Here is a 26326-nt window from a genome sequence, read left to right on the forward strand (position 1 = left end):
AGGGAAAGATGGATATGAAGAAGATACATTCCTGGTAAGGTAGAAAGAAGTAACCCTATGTGTCAAAAGCAGTCACACACTATCTGCTAAGCTCTACGCTGTTCCCCATCCTGTACCCTCAAGCTACAAAGAGTAGAGAAATACCAAGCTCTCCAATTAGATTTCAGAAGGGAAGACCAACAGGTACAAAATGAGGAAGAAAGGGTGAAAAAAGAGAATTTACCCACACTACATCAGAAAAACACAGGTCTCCTAGACTAGGTGACCAAATAAAATGACAACATGCAGACAAATAAAGGCAAAGAGTTTATCTTGCTCCTCTTCCATGAAGTATAGTTCAGGGAAACCAAATAGCTGATGAGGGCAAATTTTTTACTAATAAATACATGAAATGATTGTATTTGATGAAATGATGTCTAACTAACAAATACAGATGAAATGATAACTTGAATGAAATAAGGGACTAGGACAATGATTTGCATTGACTGCTAAAATCATTAGGTGAGAGGCCAATGAGGAATCCTTTAATGGGCAGATGGCTAACAACATCTGAACCCTGACCAACCTAAACAACATAAAAAGAGAAACAAACAGAATGTCTTCTGCCTCCAGCTGTGATATAATGGGAAGTACCATACATCACGTATCAAGTACTCATATGAAACCTGAATCTAATCAAGTCTGTAAATCTTACTGAGTTTAGAAGAAATATGTTAAATGATACCATGAGAAAGCAAATCAGCCAAATGCAGAATATGGGACATTCCACAGACAAATAACCTGTTAACAAATAACATTTTTTAAAAGGGAGGGGAGGACACTACTCAAGATTAAAAGAATATCAGAGACATAAAAATCAAGTTGGATCCAAATTCAAATAAACAAATTATACAAAGATAATTTGTTAAGATAATCAGGGAAATCTGCACATACACTGGATGTTAAATATTATAGTATGAGAATTAATTTTGTATAAGATAGCACTGTGGTTACATCATTTGCTTAAGTGTTTTAAATAGTGATGTATACTAAGGTACTGACAGGTAAAAATATGTCTGCTTTAAAAATACTCCAGAAAAACTAGACAGAAGGTACTTCAAGTCTAGGAAAATGTTGTAACAGAAGCTGGGTGATGGAGACACAGTGTTCATTATTCTACTTACTTCTATGTCTGTTCTCTTACATGGAATTTGTTTCAAACTAACAAAGACAAAAGAGCAATGACATGTAAAAAACACATGAAAAAAACAGACTAAAGTCAGCATCTGCATGAATGAAAGCAATCTACAGTGCTTTCTACAGTTGCCTTGATTTACATATGCCCCTACAAAAAGAGAAACAAACAAATTTTACAGGATTTAAAGTAAAAAAAAAGTAAAAAGAAAAGTAGAGATTCAGTAAAAGTACATTTCACTATAAACTAACTGCATCATCTCTGGTAAGCCACTCAATCTCTCCAGTCAATTTACTTGTGTTAAAATAGGGTTAACTCCCATCTCGCAATATTATGGATAATTTAAATTAAACTAAACTGAAATGCACTCTTCGCATTTTAAAAATTATTCTTCACAAATTCAAAAACTATTCGGTAAATACCTATCATGTAGTATTTACATAATAAACATTAAGATAGTTTTACTGTGTGTGATTAAAAATGGACAGAAATGAGTAACTAAATTCCAACAGAAACTAATTTAAACTTACCATAAAGGCTAAAAAAGTCACATGTTTTGAGAGAGGCTTCATAATTAGTAACAAGTTCCTGGATTATAGAAATCTGTTAAAAAAACATAACATAGTTTTAAAATTTAAAAACATTTTATTAAAGGTATTTATATTTATTGTGGATTAAATTAAATTTGGAAATAATATACATCTTATTTCAAAATTATAAATTAACTTAACTATTAGGGTGTCCACTCTCCCTGCCTGTAAGTTAATTATATTGTTAAATAAACTTGATTTCCTATTTCAACTTTTTCCTTTTTGTAATGTAAACATTACAAAAATCTAAAAATAAGCAAATATAAAATTAACAAAGATATTTGTTTATGAATCACTGTTAGCATGTCTACAAAATATGAAAAAGTTTTGAAAAGTGTAAGTAAAATTTTAAATGATTCTAGTTGGCTTGTTATCATCAGCAGCCCTGCAAAAAGGCAGAAAGTGAGAATGTGTATCATACAATAGGTTTTCCTACCAAATTCACTTACCTACCTACTAAATAATAAGGTCTGACACATTACTTACTATTTTGTGAAAATGAAATTTAAACACTTTTATTTTCAGGAACATAATTGTTTCTTTTCTTCCCTAGGCCCATTTAAAAACTAAAATTCACTACAGATCCATTGCCATTGAAGAGCAGACCATTTATCACAAAGTCCTGAACAGATTTTTATGTGTATGTATCATAGTCATATATATGTATATGTGAATGTATATGTATGTGTAGCACATATACCATATATGGCTAAAAAGAAACCTCTTCACACTTTCCATAGGTGGTGATGTGAATCATTAGTTTAATTCTGAATGCAAATCAGAGCACCACCCACCAAGTCACATAGTACACAGTATTCAGGAAGCCACTGACCATCCCACTGGCACCAGTCAATAAACAAAACAAACAAAACACTGCTCAGACCTACATGATGTCTTTCTGAGATAATGTTGCATGAATTATGGCATAATTCTCTAGGATACAAAGGCAACAGGGAAATGGGTAGGACTATATACATTAGTAGTGGGGAAAACATGTTAAGTAAATTAATAAAACAACATGAAAAGAATTTACACACAATATAACTTGATTAAAACATGTATGTATAGACACATTCTCAACAAAAATATAACCAAATGGATTAGGGCAGTAGAATATGCGTATTCTTTTGAAACACAGTAATAATGCTGTACTGTTTTAATACTAAGACTTTTAAAATCAAGACTATTTTAAAACAATGATTCTTAAAATCTGAATAGACCCATAACTAGTAAGGAGATAGATTCAGTAATAAAAAAATCTATGAACAAAGAAAAGCCCAAGAACCAATGACTTCACTAGTGAATTCTACCAAACATTTAAAAACACCAAACTTTTCAAAAAAATAAAAGAAGATAAAGAAGGGAACATTTTTAAACTTATTCTATGAAGCAATCATTACTGTGACACCAAAGCCAGACAAAGACATCACAAGAAAAATACTGAACAATATTCCTCATGAATATGGGTACAAAAATTTTTGACAAAATACTAGCAAATCAAATTCAGCAGAATATTAAAAGGATTATGTACATGACCAAGTGGGATTTATTCCTGGAATGTAAGGATAGTTTAACATGTGGAAATTGAGCAATGTAACACAGCACATTAATAAAAGGACAAAGAAAAAAATACATGATCATCTCAACCAATGCAGAAAAAAACATGAAAAAATCCAACACCCTTTCATTACAAAAACACTCAACAAACTAGAAATATAACTACCTCAACATAATGAATGCCATATATGAAAAACCCACAGTAAACATCATACTCAATGGTGAAAGACTGAAAACATTTCCACTAAGAACAAGAAAAGAATACCTCCTTTCATCACTTCTATTCGACACAGCATGGTAAGTTCTAGCCAAAGAAGTTAGGCAGAAAAAGAAAGCCTTTTAACTGTAAAAGGCATTCAAATTAGAAAGAAGTAAAAACATCTTCTTGCAGATGATATGATCTTATTTATAGAAAATCCTGCCCTGGCTGGTGTAGCTCAGTGGATTGAGCGTAGGCCTGTGAACCAAACGATCGCAGTTTGATTCCCAGCCAGGGCACACGCCTGGGTTGCAGGCCAGTTCCCAGCAGGGGATGCATGAAAGTCAACCATACATTGATATTTCTCTCCTTCCCTCCTTCCCTTCCCCTCTATAGATAAATAAATAAAATCTTTTTTAAAACCCTAATGATTCCATTAAAAAATAAAACCTGTTAGAATCAACAATTTCAGCAAAGTTATATGCCAATTTTCTGGCAGTTTTGGGTATTTTTGTTTTGAGGTTAGCTATGATCTTTCTTATGATTGTGCAAGGTAGCAAAGCATATTTACCAATGCCTTCATCTTGACCAGAAGTCGGGCATTTCTATAAACAGTATTTTTTCTTATGTATATCCTCTGGCAGAGGAAACAAAAGAAAAAATTAACAAGTTGACTACATCAAATTTAAAAGGTTTTGAACAGCAAAGGGAACCATAAACAAAACAAAAAGATAACCTACTGAAAGAGAAAAGATATTTACCAATGATACATCTGATAAGGGGTTAATACCAAAAATTCATAATGCAACCAATCCAATTAAAAAATAAGCAGGGACCTGAACAGACACTTCTCCAAAGAGGACATGCAGATGGCCAATAGACATATGTAAAGATGCTCAATGTCATCAATTATCAGAGAAATGTGAATTAAAACCACAATGAGGTATCACCTCATTGTGTAAGAACTGCTATCATCAATAAATCCACAAACAAGTGTTGTCAAGAAAAGGGAACCTGCCTTCACTGTTGGTGGGAATACAGACTATGCAACTACTGTGGAAAGCAGTACAAAGGGTCCTACAAAAAATTTAAATTACTGTCGCTTTATGACCCAGTGATTCTATGTCTCAGCATTTATCCAAAGAAACCCAAAACACTGTATCAAAAGAATATATGCACGCCTAGGTTCATCGAAGCATTATTTACAATAGCTAAGCTGTGGAAACAACCAAAGTGCTCATCAATAGATGAGTGATAAAAAGGCAGTGGTACATATATACAGTGGAATATTATTTGACCATAATAAAGAACGAAGTCTTACTATTTGCAAAAGCACGGATGGACCTAGAGGGTAGTATGCTAAGTAAACTAAGTTAGAGAAAAACAACTCATATTATTTCACTTATATGTGAGCTGTAATGAAAATATAAACAAACAAAGAAATGGATTCATGGTTGACTGAGTTGGGGTTAACAGAACTGGGTGAAAAAGTTGAAGGGATTGAGAAGTACAAACTAGTGGATACAAGACAGTCATAGGGACATAAAGTCCAGCAAAGGAAATATAGTCAATAACATTGTGGTAATTGTCCAGTGTCTCTTGAGTACTGGAAATATCAGGGGGAACACTTTGTAAAATATATGATTGTCTAACCACTATGCTGTACCCCTGGAAGTAATGCAAAATAATATTGAATGTAAACTGTAATTTAAAAAAATTTTTTAATAAAAAATAAAAATAAACATTGAAAACTTTAAAAAATCTACAAGCAACAAGAGTTGGCAAGCGTGCAGAGAAAAGAGAACCTCATCTGTTGGTAGGAATGAAGATTTGTCCAGGTATGATGAAAGACAGTATGGAGAATCCTCAAAATATTAAAACTAGAACTGCCTTACAACTCAAAAATTCCACTTCTGGGTATTTATCCAGAAAACTCAAAACACTAATTCTGAAGAATATATGCACCCCTATGTTCATTACAGTGTTACTTACAAGAGCCAAGCTATGGAAACAACCCAAGTGCCCATCAATAAATAGACAATGGAATCTATACAATAGAATATGACTCAAACATAAAAAAAGAAATCTCACCATTTGAGAGAGCATGGATGGACCTAGAGAGTGTTATGCTAACTGAAATAAATCAGACAGAAAAAGACAAATATGATTTCACTTACATGTAGAATCAAAGAAAACAAACAAAAATATAGTAACAGATTCATAGATATACAGAACAGATGGTTACAAGAGGGGAGAACATAGGGGGGTGAGAAAGGTGAGGAATTAAGAAGTACAAACTGATAGTCACAAAACAGTCCCAAGGATATAAAGTACAGCATAAGGAATATGGTCAATAGTATTGCTAAAAACCATGTAGGTGCCAAGAGGGTAACTGAATATTGGCAGTGGTGGGGGGGGGTGCAATGGGGTAGCTTTGTTAGATACATGACTATCAAACCATTATGCTTATACCTAAAACTAATACGAAATAATATTAAATACAACCTGTAATTTAAAAAAATAAAAATACTAAAAAATAAATTAAGATCTAAATAAATGGAAAGACATCAAATGTTCACAGACTGAAGACTTAATGTTGTTAAGATGGGAATACTTCTCAAAGTGATCTATGGAGTCATGCAATCCCTATAAAATCCCAGCTGGCTTCTTTGTACAAATTGAAAAACTGTTCCTAAAATTTAAGCAGAAATTAAAAAATCTTAAATAGCCAAAAAGAATTTGTAAAAAACCAAACTAGGCACATTCATACTTCCTGATTTCAAAACTTACCCTAGAGCTATAGTAATCAAGATGAATGTACAGATGATGTATGGCAGAAATGTATACCAGAAAACGATATATTTTTATTAATAAATGTCACTCCAATAAATTCAATTAAAAAGAGAAAAAATAGAAAAGATGAGTGTTACTAGCATAAGGATAAGCATACAAATCAGTAGAACAGAACTGAGAGCCTAGAAATGAACCGTTAAATTTTTGGTCCATTTACTTCAACAAGGCTGCCAAGATCTTTTAATAGAGAAAGAATATGATCTCTTCAACAACTGGCACTGGGAAAAATGAACAGTCACATGCAAAAGAAGCTGGACTCCTACTTCATACCATACACAATGATGCATTCAAAGTGTATCAACGACCTCAATGTAAAAACTAAAAGTTAAAACTGTTAGAAGTAACTATTAGAAGTAACTTCATGAACTTGGATTTGGAAATGATTTCTCACATACAACACAAAAGCACAAGCAACAATAGGGAAAACAGGTAAGTTGGACTTCATAAAAATTTAAATTTTGCAAGATGGCAGCATACGTAAACATGGCTCGTTCTCTCACTCAACCACATCAAAATTACAACTATATTATAGAACAATAATCACTAAGAACTGTCAGTAATTGAGTTCAGTGAGGTCTGACAACTACAGAATTAAAGAAATCACATCCATCCAAACTGGCAGGAAGGGAAGAGACGTGGAACAGGCTGGTCCTATATCAACATGTGGACCACAAGTAAATTCAGAGGATAAAAACCTTAAAAGGAATTTACATGAAGAATGTTTTTTTAAATATATGTGTTTTTTAATTTTTATTTATTTTAGAGAAGGGAAGGAAAGGAGAAAGAGAGGCAAAGAAACATCAATGTATGAGAGAAACATCCATGGGTTGCCTTTCACATGTCCCCAACTGGGGACCTGGCCCACAACCCTGACATGTGCCCTGTCTGGGAATCAAAATGGTGACGTTTCAGTTTGCATACTGGTGCTCAATCGACTCAGCCATATCAACCAGGGCAAAGAATGCTCTTAATAGTCTTAAATTGTATATTCATGATTTAAAATGCTGAAGACATTTTAAAAAATACTTTACAATCATGCTATATCCTGAACTAACTTCAAAAGATTATTTTATTTTCATGCTACCTGATGTGGCTTGTTCTTTAGACTTGGAAGGTTGTAAGACCATAATTGTTTATCAAACTTAATGTCTTTGAAATCCTTCCTCAACTGTTAAAATGCAGCCCTTAGCTTAAAACAGGACTCACTGCTGATTACAAATATGCACATTTTGAAATGCATTTATAAGTAATCACAAACATATGTGGCCGTAATTATTTGAGAAGTATTTCCTGTACTTGTGAATTTTTTCTCACTGTACTAAGTCCTGATAACTAAAATTCAATTTTCAGAGTTTAATTCAATTCTTAAAAGCACTTGGTCCTGGGTGTACCTCAGTGGATTGAGCATGGGCCTGCGAACAAAAAGATCGTGGTTCGATTCCCCATCAGGGCACATGCCTGGGTTGCAGGCCAGTTTCCAGCAGGGGCCAGTTCCCAGCAGATGATGCACCAGAAGCAACCACACATTGATATCTCTCCCCTTCTCTCCTTCCCTTCCCTTCTAAATATAAATAAATAACATTTTTAAAAAATTACTTTTAAAAAAAGCAATTGGTAAAATGTCTGTTGTGTGCTTTAAAAACTAAAGAAATGTCAGCTCTGGCCAAGTAGCTCAGTTGGTTAGGGAGGGCATGGACCTGAGATACAAATATTGCAGGGTCAATTCCCAATCAAAGCAAATACAGGAATCAACCAATGAATGAATAAATAAGTGGAACAACAAATCAATGTTTGTTTCTCTTTCTCTCCCTTGCACCCTCTCTCTAAAATAAGCAATAAATTAAAAAATAAGAGCTCTGCCACCTTAAAAAAAAAAGGCCAATGGTTCCTATATAAATACATTATCAGTGCATCCCTTAAAAATGTAAATCCCATACTTTATAAAATACCAACAAATACTTAACACCTTTATGATGGTAATTTTGGATCAATGTTGGAAGGATTTGAAAAAAATAAAAAGCCTATGCCCCTTGTGATAACTGAGAAAAGCCAGAGAAAGTACAGGAAACATGTTCTTTAATGACCATTGTATTCAGTAGTTGCTGCAAGAGTATGTTTGTTATAAAAGCAGTATTCTAGAGGAGAGGAAGATGGCGACGGAATAGGACAGAAGGTACTCCAGCTCCCGTACACGTGGGGGAAAAGCCTGGCAGAGCTACTGAGAAACAGCGGAATTAAGTAATAGATCCACAGCATTTATGAAGTTGGGAGAGCAGCGATTGTGACAGACGTTGAGGTTCAGGTCAGCGGCAGGTTAGTGGTGCATAGGGGAGTTGAGTGGAGACAGGAGCGGTGGTGGCCGGTGGCCGAGGCCCTGCGGCCCCAGGGCTACAGCCGCCGCAGCAGGGCTGCGACCGGCACAGGAGGCGTCCCTCTCGGGAGCAGGGATACCAAGCGGCCCCAATAGGCAACCAGCGTGGGTCAGCAGTGTTCGCCCTCCCCGTCTGACCAAGTTTACACAAAGAACAGAGAACAACTCGAGAACACTGGGCCGAGTTCATCTTTGGATCCTGCTCCTTGGAGGTCGGGGTTCAGGGACACTGGTCTGGGACTAGCGCAGGAGGCCTCCTCATCGGGAGTGGGGGTACCAAGCGGCCCCAGTAAGCAACCAGCAAGGGTCAGCAGTTTTATCCCACACCTCCCATCTGGGCAGCGCAGGCAGAGGCCTGTGCGACTGAATTTACACAGAGCAGAGAGCAACAAAAACAAAGGGCCGTGTTCATCTGCGGACTCTGTGGTTGCCAGCCCAGAAGAATTGAGAGGGCTCTGTGGATGCCAGCCCTGGAGAATTGAGAGGCGCATGGTTGCCACTGGTGTGGCTGGGGATTGGGCTGGGCTGAGAGGCAGGCTGTCTAGGGAAGCTTTATTATTATTATTATTATTATTATTATTATTATTATATTTTTTAAAACTTTTTTTATTGATTATGCCATTACATTTGTTCTATTCCCCCCCTCCATTCCCCTCCACCATGCATACCCCTCCCCCACCATTTCCCCCTTTAGTTCATGAACACGTGTCTCAAATTCTTTAGATTCTGTATTTCCCCTACTATTCTTACCCTCCCCCCTATCTATTTTCTATCTACTGTCTATGCTACTTATTTTCTCTATCTTCTCCCTCCTTCTCCTCCTCCCACTCCCCTGTTGCTAACCCTCCATGTGATATTCATTTCCATGGTTCCGCTCCTGATCTAGCTGTCCTCTTAGTTTGTTTTTGTTTTAGGTGTGGTTGTTACTAACTGTGAGTTTGCTGTCCTTTCACTGTTCATCTTTTTTATCTTCTTTTTCTTAGGTAAGTCTCTTTAACATTTCATATAATAATGGCTTGGTGATGATGAACTCCTTGAATTTGGTCTTATCTGAGAAGCACTTTATCTGTCCTTCCATTCTAAATGAAAACTTTGCTGGGTAGAGCAATCTTGGTTATAGGTCTTTGGTTTTCATCACTTGGAATACCTCTTTCCACCCCCTTCTTGCCTGTAAGGTCTCTTTTGAGAAATCAGCTGACAGTCTGATGGGAACTCCTTTGTAGGTGACTGTCCCCTTATCTCTTGCTGCTTCTAGGATTCTCTCCTTCATTTTAATCTTGGCTAATGTAATGATGATGTGCCTTGGTGTGTTCCTTCTTGGGTCCAACTTCTTTGGGACTCTCTGAGCTTCCTGGATTTCCTGGAAGTCTATTTCCTCTGCCAGAATCGGGAAGTTCTCTGTTATTATTTGTTCAAATAAGGTTTCCACTCGTGACTCTTCCCCTTCTGGTACCCCTATAATTCGAATGTTGGAACGTTTAAAGATGTCTTGGAGGTTCCTAAGCTTCTCCTCATTTTTCTGAATTCTTATTTCTTCATTCTTTTCTGTTTGATCATTTTTTTCTTCCTTCTGGTCCACTCCCTTGATTTGAGTCCCAATCTCCTTTCCATTACTATTGGTTTCCTTTGTATTACCATTCATTTCAATTAGTATAACTTCCATATGTTTCTCTAATTTGTGACTAAAATCAACCAGTTCTGTAAGGATCCTGATAACCAATGTTTTGAACTGTGCATCTGAAAGACTGGCTATTTCTTCATCGCTTAGATCTATCGGTTCTGGGGCTCTGAGTTGTCCTAGAGCCATTTTTGGTCTATTAGTGCCATTAAGTAAGCGGAGCGAAGCCTTAGTTGTTTACCAGGACGGGGCGACCCAAGTCGCTGGCTTGTGACGCTGTGTGTGGGAGCGTGGTGAGAGAGGGAGCAATGGCGGTCCTCTCAGCTAGCCCAGTCCGTCCAGTCACACCACTGGCCCCGGGCCTGTTTATCGGATCGGAATTGTGCCAGCCTGCTGCCCCGCGCAGGCTTCCCTCCTCACTGGTTTATCCGCAAGCAGATGTGCGACCAACCGGAGACAGCCCGCCGCGCCTCTTCCCTGTGTGCTCCCGTAGCTAGCTCGCGATCTGCGCCTTTGGCTGCTCGCGCACCGCGCACCACCCGTTCGGGGATTTTTTCTTGCCAACCTGCTCCGCTGCTGACTTCGCTCCTCTTACCGGTTTAGCTGAGCATTTCGTTGTCTTTGGACTCCGTATTGTCGATTTTCTGTGTGGCTTGATTGTGTTTATTGTTGTTCAAAATAGTTGTTCTTAGATTTGGTTGTGCACAGAGGCAAGGTGGTTCCACCTACATCTCCATCTTGGCGGAAGTCCTATTATTATATATTTTTTGAAAGTGGATTGAGGTGCTCTACTGCGACGGCTTGGCTTGCTTACCACCCAGCCTGGCAGTGAGTATGTATTGCGCCAGAGAGCAAGGGAACCAGGCAGCCTGGTGGGAGAGCAGGCACCTGCATCCCAGTCTGGTAGGCTTGCTGGCGCGCGCTGGCAACCCAGCCCACAGAGAGGTCCTGCTGCAACCACAAAAATCGGTTTGGACAGTTTAAAACCAACAAGGGAAGTTTTTTTGTTTTGTTTTGTGTGGTTTTGGGGGGAGTAATCTCATTTATTTTGAATTTTATTATTGCTTTATCTTTCAATACTTTGATCCTCTTCTTTCCTTTTTCCTGTTTTAGTCCTTCCTCCCTTCTTCCCAAACTTACAGCTTTTTCCTCCCTTCTCCTGCCTTTTTTTGGTGCTATTTTCCTTTGTTTGTTGCTGCATACTTGTATTATTTTTTTTCATTATTCTGACTTCTTTTATATTCTAATAGTATCTTGGTATTCCTCCTCCTCCTGTATAGGCTTCTTAGTCTTGGCGGTTTACATTGTATTATCTGACAGGTCTCCTCTGTTCTTTCCTCCACAATGTATTTCGCCTCTTCTTTTCCTTTAGCACACTACCCGAAGCTCTACAATCCCTATTCAGACTGATCTCATAGAGCTGGTCACAGGATTGTTGCTCTAATACTACTATAAATAATAGTTGTTCTATATAACTGTAAACACTTCACATCTAATCTGCCAGATCTTAGCCCACTTTACAAGTTCCTGAATTCTATTACTGGAGTAATTAACTCTATTTGCTCACACAATACACCCATCTGCTATTCCTTACTCTCACCATACCTCAAAATCTGACTGTCTGCAACCTCACTAGTTTCTAGTCCCAACTCACAAGCCTTTGCTCCCCAATAAGAAGCTTATCTTTTGTCCATCCTTTCGTAAAAGTGGCAAGTTGGGTTGAAGATTACGGCTAAAATTATATATACCCTAAAGATTGTCTATGTCTTCTCTACTGGCTATGATTGTAAATATCATAAAATAATCTTCTACTGTCATAAACCATTTTGCCTCCCCCTCCAACTGATTACACACATACGAAAAAAGGAGTAGGTGGAAACAGAGAACATCAAGATACCTGAAGGAGCCTGCACCACTGAAATTGACAGGTATTCTACCACAGAAGTTCACACCATAAACCCAGGGAGTCAGAACAGACCAATTTTAGAAGCTGAGGCTAACAAGAAGAGTCTCACAAACAATGGGAAGACAAAGAAACAATCCCCAAATGAAAGAAAAGGCAGAACCCTCAGAAAGAATGTTAGATGAAATAGAAGCTAATCAACTACCAGATATTAAATTCAAAGCACTGGTTATCAGGAAGTTCAAAGAGCTCACAATGAGCTACCAGAAATTACACTGGAGCTACAATGATCTCACTGCAAACTATACCAACAAGAAAAAGGAAATAGAAACTTTCAGCAAGGGACAAGAGGAAATGAAGAACACAATTTCCGAATTGAAGAACACAGTAGAAAGTTTCAAAAATAGAATCAATGCAGCAGAAGACAGGATCAGAGAGTTGGAGGACAAAGTAGGAAACATCTCACAGAAAGAGCAAGAAAAAGAAAAGAGGCTCAGAAAGAATGAAGAGGGATTAAGAGAAATGCAAGACAATATGAAATGTAACAATATCCGAATAATAGAAATACCAGAAGTAGAAGAAGAACAAGGGATAGGAAACATATTTGAAAGAGTAATGAGAGAAAATTTTCCTAATGTGATGAAAAAGTCACACAAATCCAGGAATCACAGAGAGTCCCCATTAAGAGGAAAGCAAAGAGGCCCACTTCAAGACACATCATCATTAAAATGGCAAAATTCCAAGACAAAGAGAGAATCTTAAAGGCAGCAAGGGAGAAAAAAGAAATAACATACAAGGGAGCCCCAATAAGGTTAGCTACTGACTTCTCAATGGAAACACTCCAAGCAAGAAGAGAATGGCAAGAAATATTCCAAGTAATGAGAACCGGAGGCCTACAACCAAGGCTACTTTACCCAGCAAGGCTATCAATCAAGATAGAAGGCCAAATAAAGAGCTTCCAAGACAAAAGAAGTCTAAAAGATTATGCCTCCACCAAGCCAGCTCTACAAGAAACACTAAAAGGTCTGCTTTAAGGAAAGGCAGGAAAAGAGACAGACAAACACAGGTACAAAAATGGCAATGAATAAGTACCTATCAATAATAACCTTAAACGTAAATGGATTAAATGCTCCAATCAAAAGACATAGAATAGCTGCATGGATAAGAAAGCATGACCCACACATATGCTGCCTACAAGAGACCCACCTCAGGACAAAAGACCATCACAGACTAAAAGTCAAAGTCTGGAAACAAGTTTTCCAAGCAAATGTACAAGAAAAAAAAAAAAGCTGGGGTAGCAATTCTCATATCAGACAAAATAGACTTCAAAGAAAGGGCTATAAAGAGAGACCCAGAAACTCACTTCATAATACTCAAGGGAAGAATCCACCAAGAAGACATTAACATCGTAAATATATATTCACTCAACATAGGAGCACCCAAATAGGACTTCAAGAATGATATTGACAGCAACACAATTATAGTAGGGGATTTTAACACCCCATTGTGAAAAATGGACAGATCTTCCAAACAAAATATCAACAAAGATATTGTGGCATTAAACAACACCCTAGATGAAATGGACTTAACTGATATATACAGAGCCCTTCATCCCAAAGAAGCTAAATACACATTCTTTTCAAATGCACATGGAACATTTTCAAAGACGGACCACATGATAGGAGACAAAACGAGGCTCAACACATTCAAGAAAATTGAAATCATACCAAGCATCTTCTCTGACCACAAGGGACTGAAACTGGAAAACAACCCCAAAGGAAAAAACCCAAAACACCCAAAATCATGGAGACTGAATGGTATGCTATTAAATAACGAATGGGTCAAGAATGAAATTGGGGAAGAAATCAAAAAGTTTCTGGAAACAAATGAAAATGAACTCACAACAACCCAAAACTTACGGGACACAGCGAAGGCAGTCCTGAGAGGGAAGTTCATAGCAATACAGGCCTACCTAAACAAGATAGAAAAGTTTCAAACAAACAACCTAACCCTACGCCTGCAAGAACTCGAGGAACAGCAACAAAGACAGCCCAGAGCAAGTAGAAGAAAGGAAATAACCAAGATCAGAGCAGAACTAAATGACATAGAGACTAAAAGGACAATTCTACGAATCAATGAATCCAGGAGTTGGTTCTTTGAAAAGATAAACAAAATAGACAAGCCTGTAAGTAGGCTCATCAAGAAAAGAAGACAGAGGACACATATAAACACAATGAGAAATGAAAGAGGAGAGATTACAACTGATACCACAGAAATAGAAAGGACTGTAAGAAATTACTATGAAGAAGTGTATGCCAGAAAATTTGAGAACCTAAGGGAAATGGACACATTTCTAGAAACATATAATCTTCCAAAACTCAGTGAAAAAGAAGCAGAAAACCTGAAGAAACCAATAACAGCAAATGAAATTGAAGCAGTAATCAAAAAGCTCCCATCACACAAAAGCCCTGGGCCAGATGGGTTCACAGGACTATTCTACAAAGCATTTAAGGAAGAGCTAACCCCTATTCTTTACAGACTATTCAAAAAAATCCAAAATGATGGAAAACTTCCAAACTCTTTTTATGAAGCCAGCATCATCCTAATTCTAAAACCAGACAGAAACACAACAAAGAAAGGAAACTCAGGCCAATATCGCTGATGAACATAGACGCTAAAATCCTCAACAAAATATTGCCAAATCGCATCCAATAATATATAGATAATATCATACACTATGACCAAGTGCAATTCATCCCAGGGATGCAAGGATGGTTCAATATTTGCAAATCAGTAAATGTAATACACCACATAAACAAAAGCAAAGACACAAACCACATGATCATATCAATAGACAAGGAAAAAGCTTTTGATAAGGTACAACACCCATTTATAATAAAAAATACTCAGCAAATTGGGAATAGAGGGAGCATTCCTCAATATAATAAAGGCCATATATGAAAGACCTACAGCCAACATCATACTCAACAAAAACTAAAACTTAGGGCAAAAACTAAAAGCTTTTCCACTAAGATCAGGAACAAGACAAGGATGTCCACTCTCACCACTGCTACTCAATATAGTATTGGAAGTTTTAGCCACAGCGATCAGACAAGAAAAAGAAATAAAAGGCATCCAAATCGGAAAGAAGGAAACAAAATTGTCACTGTTTGCAGATGACATGATACTGTACATGGAAAATCCTATAGACTCTACCAAAAAACTGCTCAAACTAATTAATGAATTTGGCAAAACAGCAGGTTACAAAGTCAATATCCAGAAATCAAAGGCATTTTTGTATACCAACAACGAAACAGCAGAAGTAACAGAAATCAAGGAAAAAAATCCCATTTGATAGAGCAAAAACAAAAATAAAATATCTGGGAATAAACCTAACCAAGGAGGTAAAAGACCTGTATGCAGAAAACTACACAGCACTGAAGAAAGAAATCAAGGAAGATACAAACAAATGGAAACATATACCGTGTCCATGGATTGGAATAATTAACATCATCAAAATGTCCATACTACCCAAAGCAATTTACAGATTCAATGCAATATCTATTAAAGTACGAATGGCATATTTCACAGACATAGAACAAACACTTCAAAAATTTATATGGAACCATAAACAACCCCAAATATCAGCTGCAATTTTAAGAAAGAAGAACAAAGAAGGAGGGATCACAATACCTGATATCAAACTGTATTCCAAGGCCTCTGTAATCAAAACAGCCTGGTACTGGCATAAAAACAGGCACATAGACCAATGGAACAGAACAGAGAGCCCAGAAATCAACCCAACTCTCTATAGTCAATTAATATTCTACAAAGGGGGCAGTAACATAAAATGGAGTAAAGATAGCCTCTTCAACAAATAGTGTTGGGAGAACGGGACAGCTACGTGCAAGAAAATAAAAATTGAGCACCGACTTACACCATACACCAAAATAAATTCAAGGTGGATAAAAGACTTAAATATAAGCCGTGACACCATTAAAGTCCTAGAGGAGAACATAGGCAGGAAAATCTCAGACATTTCACACAGCAACATTTTTACTGATATGTCCCCTAGAGCAAGGAATATAAAGGAAAGAATAAACAAATGGGATCTCATCAAAATAAAATGCTTCTGCATGGCTAAAGAAAACAGTATTAAATTAAAAAGACAACCAAGTGTATGGGAAAATATATTTGCCAATGATACCTCAGACAAAGGTTTAATCTCCAAAATATACAAAGAACTTACACGGCTCTAAGTAAAGACAAATAACCCAATTAAAAAATGGGCAAAGGACTTGAACAGACACTTCTCTGAGGAGGACATACAGAGGATCCAGAGACATATGAAAAGATGCTCAATATTGCTAGCCATCAGAGAGATGCAAATTAAAACCACAATGAGATACCACTTTATACCAGTCAGGATGGCTATCATAAACAAAGCAATAAACAACAAATGTTGGAGAGGGTGTGGGGAAAAGGGGTCCTTAGTTCACTGTTGGTGGGATTGCAGACTGGTACAACCATTATGGAGAACAGTATGGAATTTTCTCAGAAAAGTAAAAATCGACCTGCCTTTTGACCCAGCAATTCCACTGCTAGGATTATATCCCAAGAATCCTAAAACATCAATCTCAAAGAACCTATGCACCACAATGTTCATAGCAGCACAATTTACAATAACCAAGAGTTGGAAGCAACCTAGGTGCCCATCAGTAAATGAATGGATCAAAAACTTGTGGTACATATACACAATGGAATTCTATGCAGCAGAGAGAAAGAAGGAGCTCCTACCCTTTGCAACAACATGGATGGAACTGGAAAGCATTATGCTGAGTGAAATAGGCCAGGTGTTGAAAGACAAATACCCTATGATCTCACCTTTAACAGGAAGCTAAACAACAAAACAAACAAGCAAGCAGAATTAAAAAAAAAAAGACACTGAAATAGAGAACAAGGGGACAGTGACCAGAGGGGAGAGGGGAGGGAATTTAAGGGGAAAAAAGGGGAGGGATTTAGAGGAACAAGTATGAAGGACACAAGGACAAGAACTAAGGGGGGTGGAAATGGGAGGGAGGTGGGAAGCATGGGGCAGGGGGGGCTGGGATGGGAGAAATAGAAAACTGTAAATGAAAAATAACTAAATAAATTTTTTTTAATGCAAAAAAAAAGTTATTTATTATTTCTGACTTTCCATCTCACCTTTCTTTCCTGTCACATTTGCCAAAGGAAATATGGCAAAAGTAATTTTAAATAACCCACAGAAATTTTTGGTAGTGACTACTACATGTTTTCCTAAGAATCAATCTCTACTTACTAAAAATCAACAGTACCATTACAGTTAAATAAAGCATACTACAGATATTAAAGAAATATAATTTCTTAGATGTAAATGACAATTTCTACTAATGAGTACTAGATACAATCAATTGTCACTTTTAGTTCATGAAACCTACTGCCATGAAGAAGAAAGTGCCAATAAGTTATACCTATTATTGACCTTGTTTTCAATAGTTTATTATTCACAAATAATATGGGTTGAAGCTAAATAAAATGACACAGGGTTAACTAAAAGCATCATGAAATCTTTTTCTCATACACCAGTAACTTTCAAAAACTCTTAGCTACAGAAAACAAAATTTTAGAACCTAAATAAGAAGCAATGATTTGAAATAGAATTACAACTTACCTTGTATTGTTTTAATTTTCTAATCATCTTTCTAATTTAAGACCAAGTGCCTCTTTTCTCATTGAAAAAAGCAGAAAAGTATTATCCTCTTTATTCAAGAACTACCTAAGTTGTATTTATTAAAATGTAGCCTTACAAGTTAAAACCAATAGTATGAAATGGCATTTTACTGTTGTACTAACTCAATTATTCATGCTCTCTAATTTTAAAAGCATACATAACAAGTTAGAAAGTCCACAATCATACTATAAAAATAATAAATGATTAATCACAAAATAGTTAAATATAGAACTCTGGTGACAATATGTCAAATTCACATAAAAGTATAGCCATTAAAAATAACAACAATCTTTAATCTTTACAGTGCTTTTATAAAGCCTTTACTCTGTAAACTTCAAATTGACATTCCTCTTGATAGAACTTACACCACATGCACATAATTTCAAGTGAATAACATTATTAAAACAGAAAATTATTAAACCATAGCTTATTATTTACTTGGAAATCTTTCTAAACAATTTAGTAAAAAGACTACAGCAAAACTGAATGAAGACCAAAATTTACCTTTTCTGTATTGTAATATAAAGATTTCAAAGTAGTAAACAAGGGTGGGCAGCCTTTACTGAAGTTGGCCCTCAGGAACTTATCCATTAGTTCTCTAAATTTTTCACCTAGAAACAAAAGTGTACTTTGTTATACTTTGATCAATGCAAACAGTTCTCAAAATCATTTTATAAATAAAAATCAATTCAGCAACAATTTTAAAACCCAATCAGCATGATTTCTATCTTTTTACAACCAAAAAAATCTAATACCAAATATCTCAGACAGCAGCTATAGTTTTCCCTAGACCTAGGTTCAAAATAACTTCAAGGAACACTTCCAGAGATAAACAAAACTGTACAGCCTTGAGTAAAAGTAACATACTCTATCCATTCTAAATACAGTCCCCATAGCAAATATCTTTCCTAATCTCAATGACCAGCACAGACTCAGTTCTACTATCAGCAGTCAACTCATAAAGCACTCTGAAGACTATAAACTGATTCTACAGTAATGTGTACTGTATTCAAGCAGCAGCAAAAATACATTTTAAAAAACTAAAGCAGTATTTACAAATATTTTCAAAAGTAACTAGTGATTACTTCAATATTCATTCACTCCACAAACATCTAAAAAGCACCTACTGCCCTAGCTGGTGTGGCTCAATGGACTGACTGCCCATCTGCAAACCAAAGGTCGCCAGTTCGATTCTCCAGGTCAAGGTACATGCCTGGTTTGCAGACCAGGTACCCAGTTGGGGGTGTGTGAGAGGCAACCAATCAATGTGTCTCTCGCATATCGAAGTTTTCCCTCTTTCTCCCTCCCTTCCGCTCTCTGTATAAATGAATGAATGAATGAATAAAATTTTTTATTTTTTTAAAGCACCTCCTTTGTGGCAGGCACTGTTCTCAGTATTGGTGATAGAGCAGTGATTAAAATTTAAAAATCATGAAATTAGTATTTCAGGGGTAAGAAGGCAATAAGTAAAAATAACAACAACAACAACAACATAGGCATTAGATTGAACCCCTGGGCATTCTAACACTAGAATTAAAATATCCTATTGGTGGCAACATTGGATAAATAATTATATAATTGTTAAAACCTTACCAAAAAGTTTTGAAAATGAAAATTCCTTTTTGAAAGTGGAAAAAAAATTTAAATTGTAATATTAAATACAAAGGCTCTAACCCAGATATATGAACTTTTTGACAGTTATATACATACACATATATATATACATATATATATACATATATATATATGTCTTTATATATATATATATATATATATATAAAGACATGGATTAGTCTTCTCATTTTTAAAAAGAGATACATATATGTCAGAAATGATTTTAACCAAAAGTAAGATTAAGGAAATGAACTCTTAAGGTTTCTTTATGAATCACAACACTTTATTAAAAAATACTCAAAGTGGTTATTTCTATTTTTGACGAATCGTACTGAACAAAATATACATATATTCAATATTAGATGTCATAAAATTTAAGAGAAATTTTAACTTTGAGTGGAAAATTTATCAAATATAAAAAACCACATTTGTTAACTCAATTTACTATACAGACTTTTCAGATTATCATTAATCTTTTATTAGAGCATATACAAAGAATAGGTCTTCTGAAAATCACAAATTACCAATACAAAATTTCTCTTTGTTAGCTCTGGCTAGATCTCAGCTGATTAGAGCATCATCCCAATATTCCAAGGCTGAGGGTTTATAATCCCCAGTTGGGGCACATAAAATAACCAACCAACATAAATAAGTAAAACAGGAAATTGATGTTTCTCTCCTCCTCTCCCTAAAAATCGGTCAATAAAAAAATTTTAAACAAATCTATTTGGGTTAAATATATATCATTACTTCCTTTAAAATTCAAAAGTAACTTCACAGATCAAATCTTTCCAGCACTTCCTCTGCTATAAAGCAAGTTAATACTGTAGTAGACAGTAAAAGATGATGTTGCTTACAGAAATGCATAAATCTCCAATTATTCTGTATGGCCTTGTGCAAATAACTGTCCACCAAAAACCTCACTTTCTCCAGTGTGAAAGATAAGGATTACACCACCACTAGTCTCAAGATATTGTTGTATCGCTCAAACAAGTTCAGTATACAGAGATAAGCAGTGTGTATGGCACACAGTAATCACTCGATACATGTTGTCTATCATTATATGCCTTGATATCTGACAGCTATTCTATTTCTGTGGTTAAGAATCTCTTCCATATTTGCTATCATCCACTATAAAAACAAGCATTTTATCTTCATGTCAGAGGCTACTCTAAATTCTACTTCTCAAATTTCAGTCTATGCAGATCACACTGGCAAATTTGATTTAAAATACTACAATATACTCAACTCCCAATTATCCACAACATTAAAAGCCTCTTTTCCCATTAAACTTTTACCTGTGCAGCTATGAAGAATAAAGGTGAGGAAGCTCTTATGTGCTCAAATACAACTAAACTCCAGATAGTGAGTTAAGTGGGGAGAGGGGAGAAACAGAGCAATCTATGTATATACTACTATTGTACAAAAGGGAAGGGAAAATGTATAAATAAATTTGCTGTACATATTTTTGTTTGTATGAGCACAATGTACTTCTGGAACTGCACACCATCCACTGGTAACCATGGCTATCTCTAGGGAAGTAAACTTAGTGGCCAGAGAACAGAGGCAGAAATAAAGACTTTCACTTAAAAAATCCTTTTGTACCCTTTTTTTTTTTATTTTATTTATTTATCTTTAGAGGGGAAGGGAAAGAGAGAGGGAGAGAAACATCAGTGTATGGTTGCCTTCGTGCGTCCCCTGCTGGGAATTGGCCTGCAGGGAACTGGCCTGCAACCCAGGAATGTGCCCTGACTGGGAATGGAACCGTGATTGTCTGGTTCTTGTCTGGTTCGTAGGCCCTCGCTCAATCCACTGAGCTACACCAGCCAGGACTTTTGTACCCTTTTATTTAAACTGCATGAATGCATTATCTAAATAAGCCAACACAACTACTCAACTGTAGGAGACCATTCTGCGTGGCATGGGCCCAGCTGCCAATTGGAGAGGCACAGGACCCACGCCCATGGATAGGTTCTCCCATGGGGAATCAGGCAACCAGGCCTGCAATACACCTAGGCCGCTCTGAGTCTTGCTTTTTGCTAAAAACTCCCTCACCTGGATTTGTGGCAAACATTTACTGCAAATTAACTTCCTAAAATCTGTGCTAACCCTTGACAAGTATAACTGGTTCAACCACTTTTGCCGTTTTCATTTGCAAATATCCCTCTTCTGTGATGCAATTAGAGGCACTGGCTCCTTTGTTTTCTGTAAAAGGTAACCACCTAAAGCAACCTGTGCATAGTAAAAGAGGACCATCATGTAATGTGCCCAGAAAAGCAATAAAAGCTGGTCAGGGCAAGGGCCAAGGCTTCTGCTCCCCTTGAGAGAAATGCCATGCTGCTCCTTTTTCTCCACCGGACTCAGTAGTCCATGTGAATGTCTCATTTCATCCATAATGACTCAGACACTGCGGGCCAGTGTCAGCATCACTCAACTACTCAGTCACACACTGTGTCCAAAAATTACTATCTACCCATCTTACAATTTTTTACCACAGGTTTAAGAAAAACCCTTTCAAAAGCCAAATAATCTCCTTGCTTTCTGGTTATTTTAAAATAACTTTTTAGTAACTCCATAGTCTTTCCTTGGGAGGGGAAAAATGCCCATCAATCATTATATGCCTGCTTAGCATTACAGTTTACGAACCAGTTATGTGACTACATAGATGCTATAATAATTCTCCTAAGATGTGTGGCACAGATTCACAAAAAAATTGATGTCCCCAAAATGACTGTTAAAATAATTTAACATAAACATTAATATGAGACTGTATCTGATTCACTGAAAACTTACTGTATATTATGGAGCATGCTCTCACCTTAAAACAAAAATAATTATGTAACCAGATAGAGGTGTTAGCTAACATTACACTGGTAATATTGCAATATAGAAATATACCAAATCCATAATCCTGCACCTCAAAACTTCTCCAATGTTATATATAAATTACATCTTGAAATAAATAAATGAAACAAAAATCAACAGAGCAAAATTTGACCAGCATTCTGTGTTTAATACTCTCCATTATCTTCCCTCTCTCTTCCAGAGGAAGAGGATTTAATACCTTCCCTCTCTCTTCACCTTGGCCAGTGAAGACTAATAGAACATGATGACTAATTTTTTTTAAAGATTTGATTTATTTTTAGAGAGGGGAAGGGAGGGAGAAAGAGAGAAAGAGAAACATCAATGTGTGGTGGCCTCTGACAAGCCCCCCATCGGGAACCTGGCCTGCAACCCAGGCATGTTCCCTGACTGGGAATCAAACCAGCAACCCTTTGTTTCACAGGTTGGCACTCAATCCACTGAAACACCTCAGCCAGGGTTAATTGTTTAAAAAAGTGGCTGTATCTCTGCATTCATTTCTCAGCACTTAAAATTCTAGGTTATTGGAGGACTGCCTCAGGAATTCTGCTGTATTCACTATACTGTACATATTACAACTTCATAGTTAAAAACTGGAAAGCCTTTTTCAAAAGTTACATCTTGTGTTCTTGAGTCTTATCATGCTTTTCAGAAAAGCTCTTAATTTGTTTTTGATAATGGTGAGATGCCTTTCTTATTACATATATATATACTTTTTTTGTTTCTCAATTTTTTAATTTATTTTATTGATTATGCCATTACATTTGTTCTATTCCCCTTCATTCCCCTCCACCCTGCACGCCCCCTGCCCCCACCATTCCCCCCCTTTAGTTTATGACCATGTGTCTCAAGTTCTTTAGATTCTGTATTTCCCATACTATTCTTGCCCCCCCATCTATTACCTACCTACCGTCTATGCTACTTATTTTCTCTACCTCCTCCCCCCTTTTCCTCCTCCCACCCCCCTTTTGCTAACCCTCCATGTGATCTTCATTTCTATGGTTCTGCTCCTGATCTAGCTGTCCTCTTAGTTTGCTTTTCTTTTAGGTGTGGTTGTTACTAACTGTGAGTTTGCTGTCTTTTCACTGTTCATCTTTTTTATCTTCTTTTTCTTAGGTAAGTCCCTTTAACATTTCATATAATAAGGGCTTGGTGATGATGAACTCCTTGAATTTGGTCTTATCTGAGAAGTACTTTATCTGTCCTTCCATTCTAAATGAAAGTTTTGCTGGATAGAGTAACCTTGGCTGTAGGTCTCTGGATTTCATGACTTGGAATACCCCTTTTCCAGCCCCTTCTTGCCTGTAAGGTCTCTTTTGAGAAATCAGCTGACAGTCTGATGGGAACTCCTTTGTAGGTGACTGTCCCCTTAGCTCTTGCTGCTTCTAGGATTCTCTCCTTCATTTTAATCTTGGCTAATGTAATGATGATGTGCTTCTTGGGTCCACCTTCTTTGGGACTCTCTGAGCTTCCTGGATTTCCTGGAAGTCTATTTCCTTTGGCAGATTGGGGAAATTCTCCTTTATTATTTGTTCAAATAAGTTTTCCACTGGTGGCTGTTCCTTCCCCCCTTCTGGTACCCTTATAATTCGGATGTTGGAGCGTTTAAAGATGTCCTGGAGGTTCCTAAGTCTCTCCTTATTTTTTTTGAATTCTCGTTTCTTCATATTTTCCTGTTTGGCCATTTTTTTCTTCCTTCTGGTTCACTCCCTTGATTTGAGTCCCAGTTTCCTTTTCATTACTATTGGTTTCCTGTGCAATTCCCTTCATTTCAATTAGTTTAGCCTTCATATGTTCCTCTAATTTGTGACTAAAATCAACCAGTTCTGTGAGCATCCTGATCACCAGTGTTTTGAACTGTGCATCTGACAGGTTGCCTATTTCTTGGTCACTTAGAGTTTGGGCTCTGGGGCTTTGAGATCTTCTTGAGCCATTTTTGGTCTGTTCGCACCCATTAAGTATGAGGAGCGGAGCCTTAGTTGTTCACCAGGGCGGGGCCTCCCAGGTCGCTGGGTTGTGACGCTGTATGTGGGGGCAGGGTCAGAGAGGGGAAATAGCGGCCCCCTCAGCTGCCTCTCGCCGCTGGGGCCTGCTCGGTCCTATCTCACTGCCTACTCCCTCACTGGTCTATCTGTGCACGAATTTGCAACCAGTCAACCTGCTGCCCTGTGCCCTCCCTGGGTCCGCCGGTTGCTCACTGGGTCGATAACTGGGTCGCTCACTGGCTCCATCCGTTGCAACCCCACACCTGGGATCCACACGCCTGAGTCCATCTGACTGAGTTTTCCTGTGCAACCCGCTCCGCCAGCTGCTGGCTTCGCCCCTCTTACCAGCCAGGCTGAAGAATTCATTGTTATCAGACTTTCGAAAAGTTCAATTTTCTGTATTCTGGCTGTGTTTTCTGTTGCTAATATTTTGTTGTCTCTAAACTTGGTTGTGTGAGAAAGCATGGCGTCTCCACCTATGCCTCCATCTTGGCGGAAGTCTCACATATATTTTTTGTAGAGAGGCTAAAAACCTTTATGAAGTATTCAGTTTTTCCACAGGTACAGTTAAGTATTTGAACAACTGTATATACATTCACTAGAACGTTGTAAATATATGTATGTTATAACCTCACAGTGATCACCTTTGAAGCCATGACATCAGACCCCTCTACTGAGACCTATCTTGTAAAATCTGATTCCAGAGGATACAGGATGATTCCACTTTAACCTATGCACTTCACAATCAACAGCTGGTTCCAGGCTATCTTTCAATAAAAATACATTTCCTTTCATGTACGGAGAGCTTTTAGCAAACATCACTGACTGAAAATAAATCTAGGCAGTATAAACTTGAAGCCCCATATTCCATAAAGGAATAACAGAAGAACTCTTTTTGTAATCTTAACATTATAGGTTTTTTTCATTTCCTAAGAAGCACGGAAATGCATCTGAAAGTTCCAAACTATGAGAATATTCCCAACTACCATTGTGAAATATAAAACACCCCCTAAAACTCATTTAAAAGAAGGAAAAAACGGCCACACAAAACAGCCAATTATCACAGGGATGAAATGTCCAAAAGAGGCAAAAACATAAGAAAGTAGATTTAGTGCACTGCCTGGTTGTGAGGGAGCATGGTGGGGAGGTTTGAACACTAGGGATTGGGGTGGGTAGGTAGGTGTGACTGTTATTAGGTACAGGTTTCTTTCAGGTGTGAATAAAACATTTTACATTATATTTTATTGATTGTGATATTATGGATGTCCCAATTTTTCAGCCTTTCTCCCTCTCCACCCAGTACTGTCCACTCCCTCAGGCAACCCCCATACCATTGCTTATGGCCATGGGTCATGTGAATAAGTTTTTGGCTACTCCATTTCCCATATTGTACTTTACATCCTTGTGGCTATTCTGTAACTATATATTTGTATTTCTTAATCCCCTCACCTTTTCACCCATTCCTCCCCTCACACCTCCCATCTGGCACCTATCAAAACGCTCTCCAAATCCATGATTCTGTCTCTGTTCTTGTTTTCTTAGTATGTTTTTTAAGATTCAACTGTTGATAGATATGTATTTACTGCCATTTTATTGTTCCTAGTTGTGATCTTCGTTTTCTTAAATAAGTCTCTTATTTAACATTTCATATAATAATGGTTTGGAAATGATGAACTCCTTTAGTTTTTTCTTGTCTGGGAAACTCTTTATCTGCCCTTTGATTCTAAATGGTATCTTTGCTGAGCAATCTTGGCTATAGGACCCTGCTGTTGACTTTGAATATTTCTTGACAATCCGTTCTAGCCTGCAAGTTTCTTTTCAGAAATCAGCTGACAGTCTTATGGGACC

At 37.1% G+C, this 26326-nt stretch overlaps 1 protein-coding gene across 2 annotated transcripts in view; it reads right to left on the reverse strand.

The window, feature by feature from the left end:
- NAA16 (N-alpha-acetyltransferase 16, NatA auxiliary subunit) overlaps positions 1-26326 on the reverse strand; it is an 81870-nt gene that overhangs the window by 23926 nt on the left and 31618 nt on the right. For both annotated transcript variants that reach the window (XM_053665408.1, XM_053665406.1), the window contains 2 exons: positions 18522-18628; positions 1705-1777 (listed from right to left, as the gene is read on the reverse strand). In XM_053665408.1, coding sequence (XP_053521383.1) covers positions 1705-1777; positions 18522-18628 — 180 coding nt within the window. The remainder of the gene's footprint in view (positions 1-1704; positions 1778-18521; positions 18629-26326) is intronic.

Source organism: Artibeus jamaicensis, unplaced genomic scaffold, assembly GCF_021234435.1.
Source record: "Artibeus jamaicensis isolate MK-2021 breed Jamaican fruit bat unplaced genomic scaffold, CSHL_Jam_final contig_414, whole genome shotgun sequence".
Classification (NCBI taxonomy): domain Eukaryota; kingdom Metazoa; phylum Chordata; class Mammalia; order Chiroptera; family Phyllostomidae; genus Artibeus; species Artibeus jamaicensis.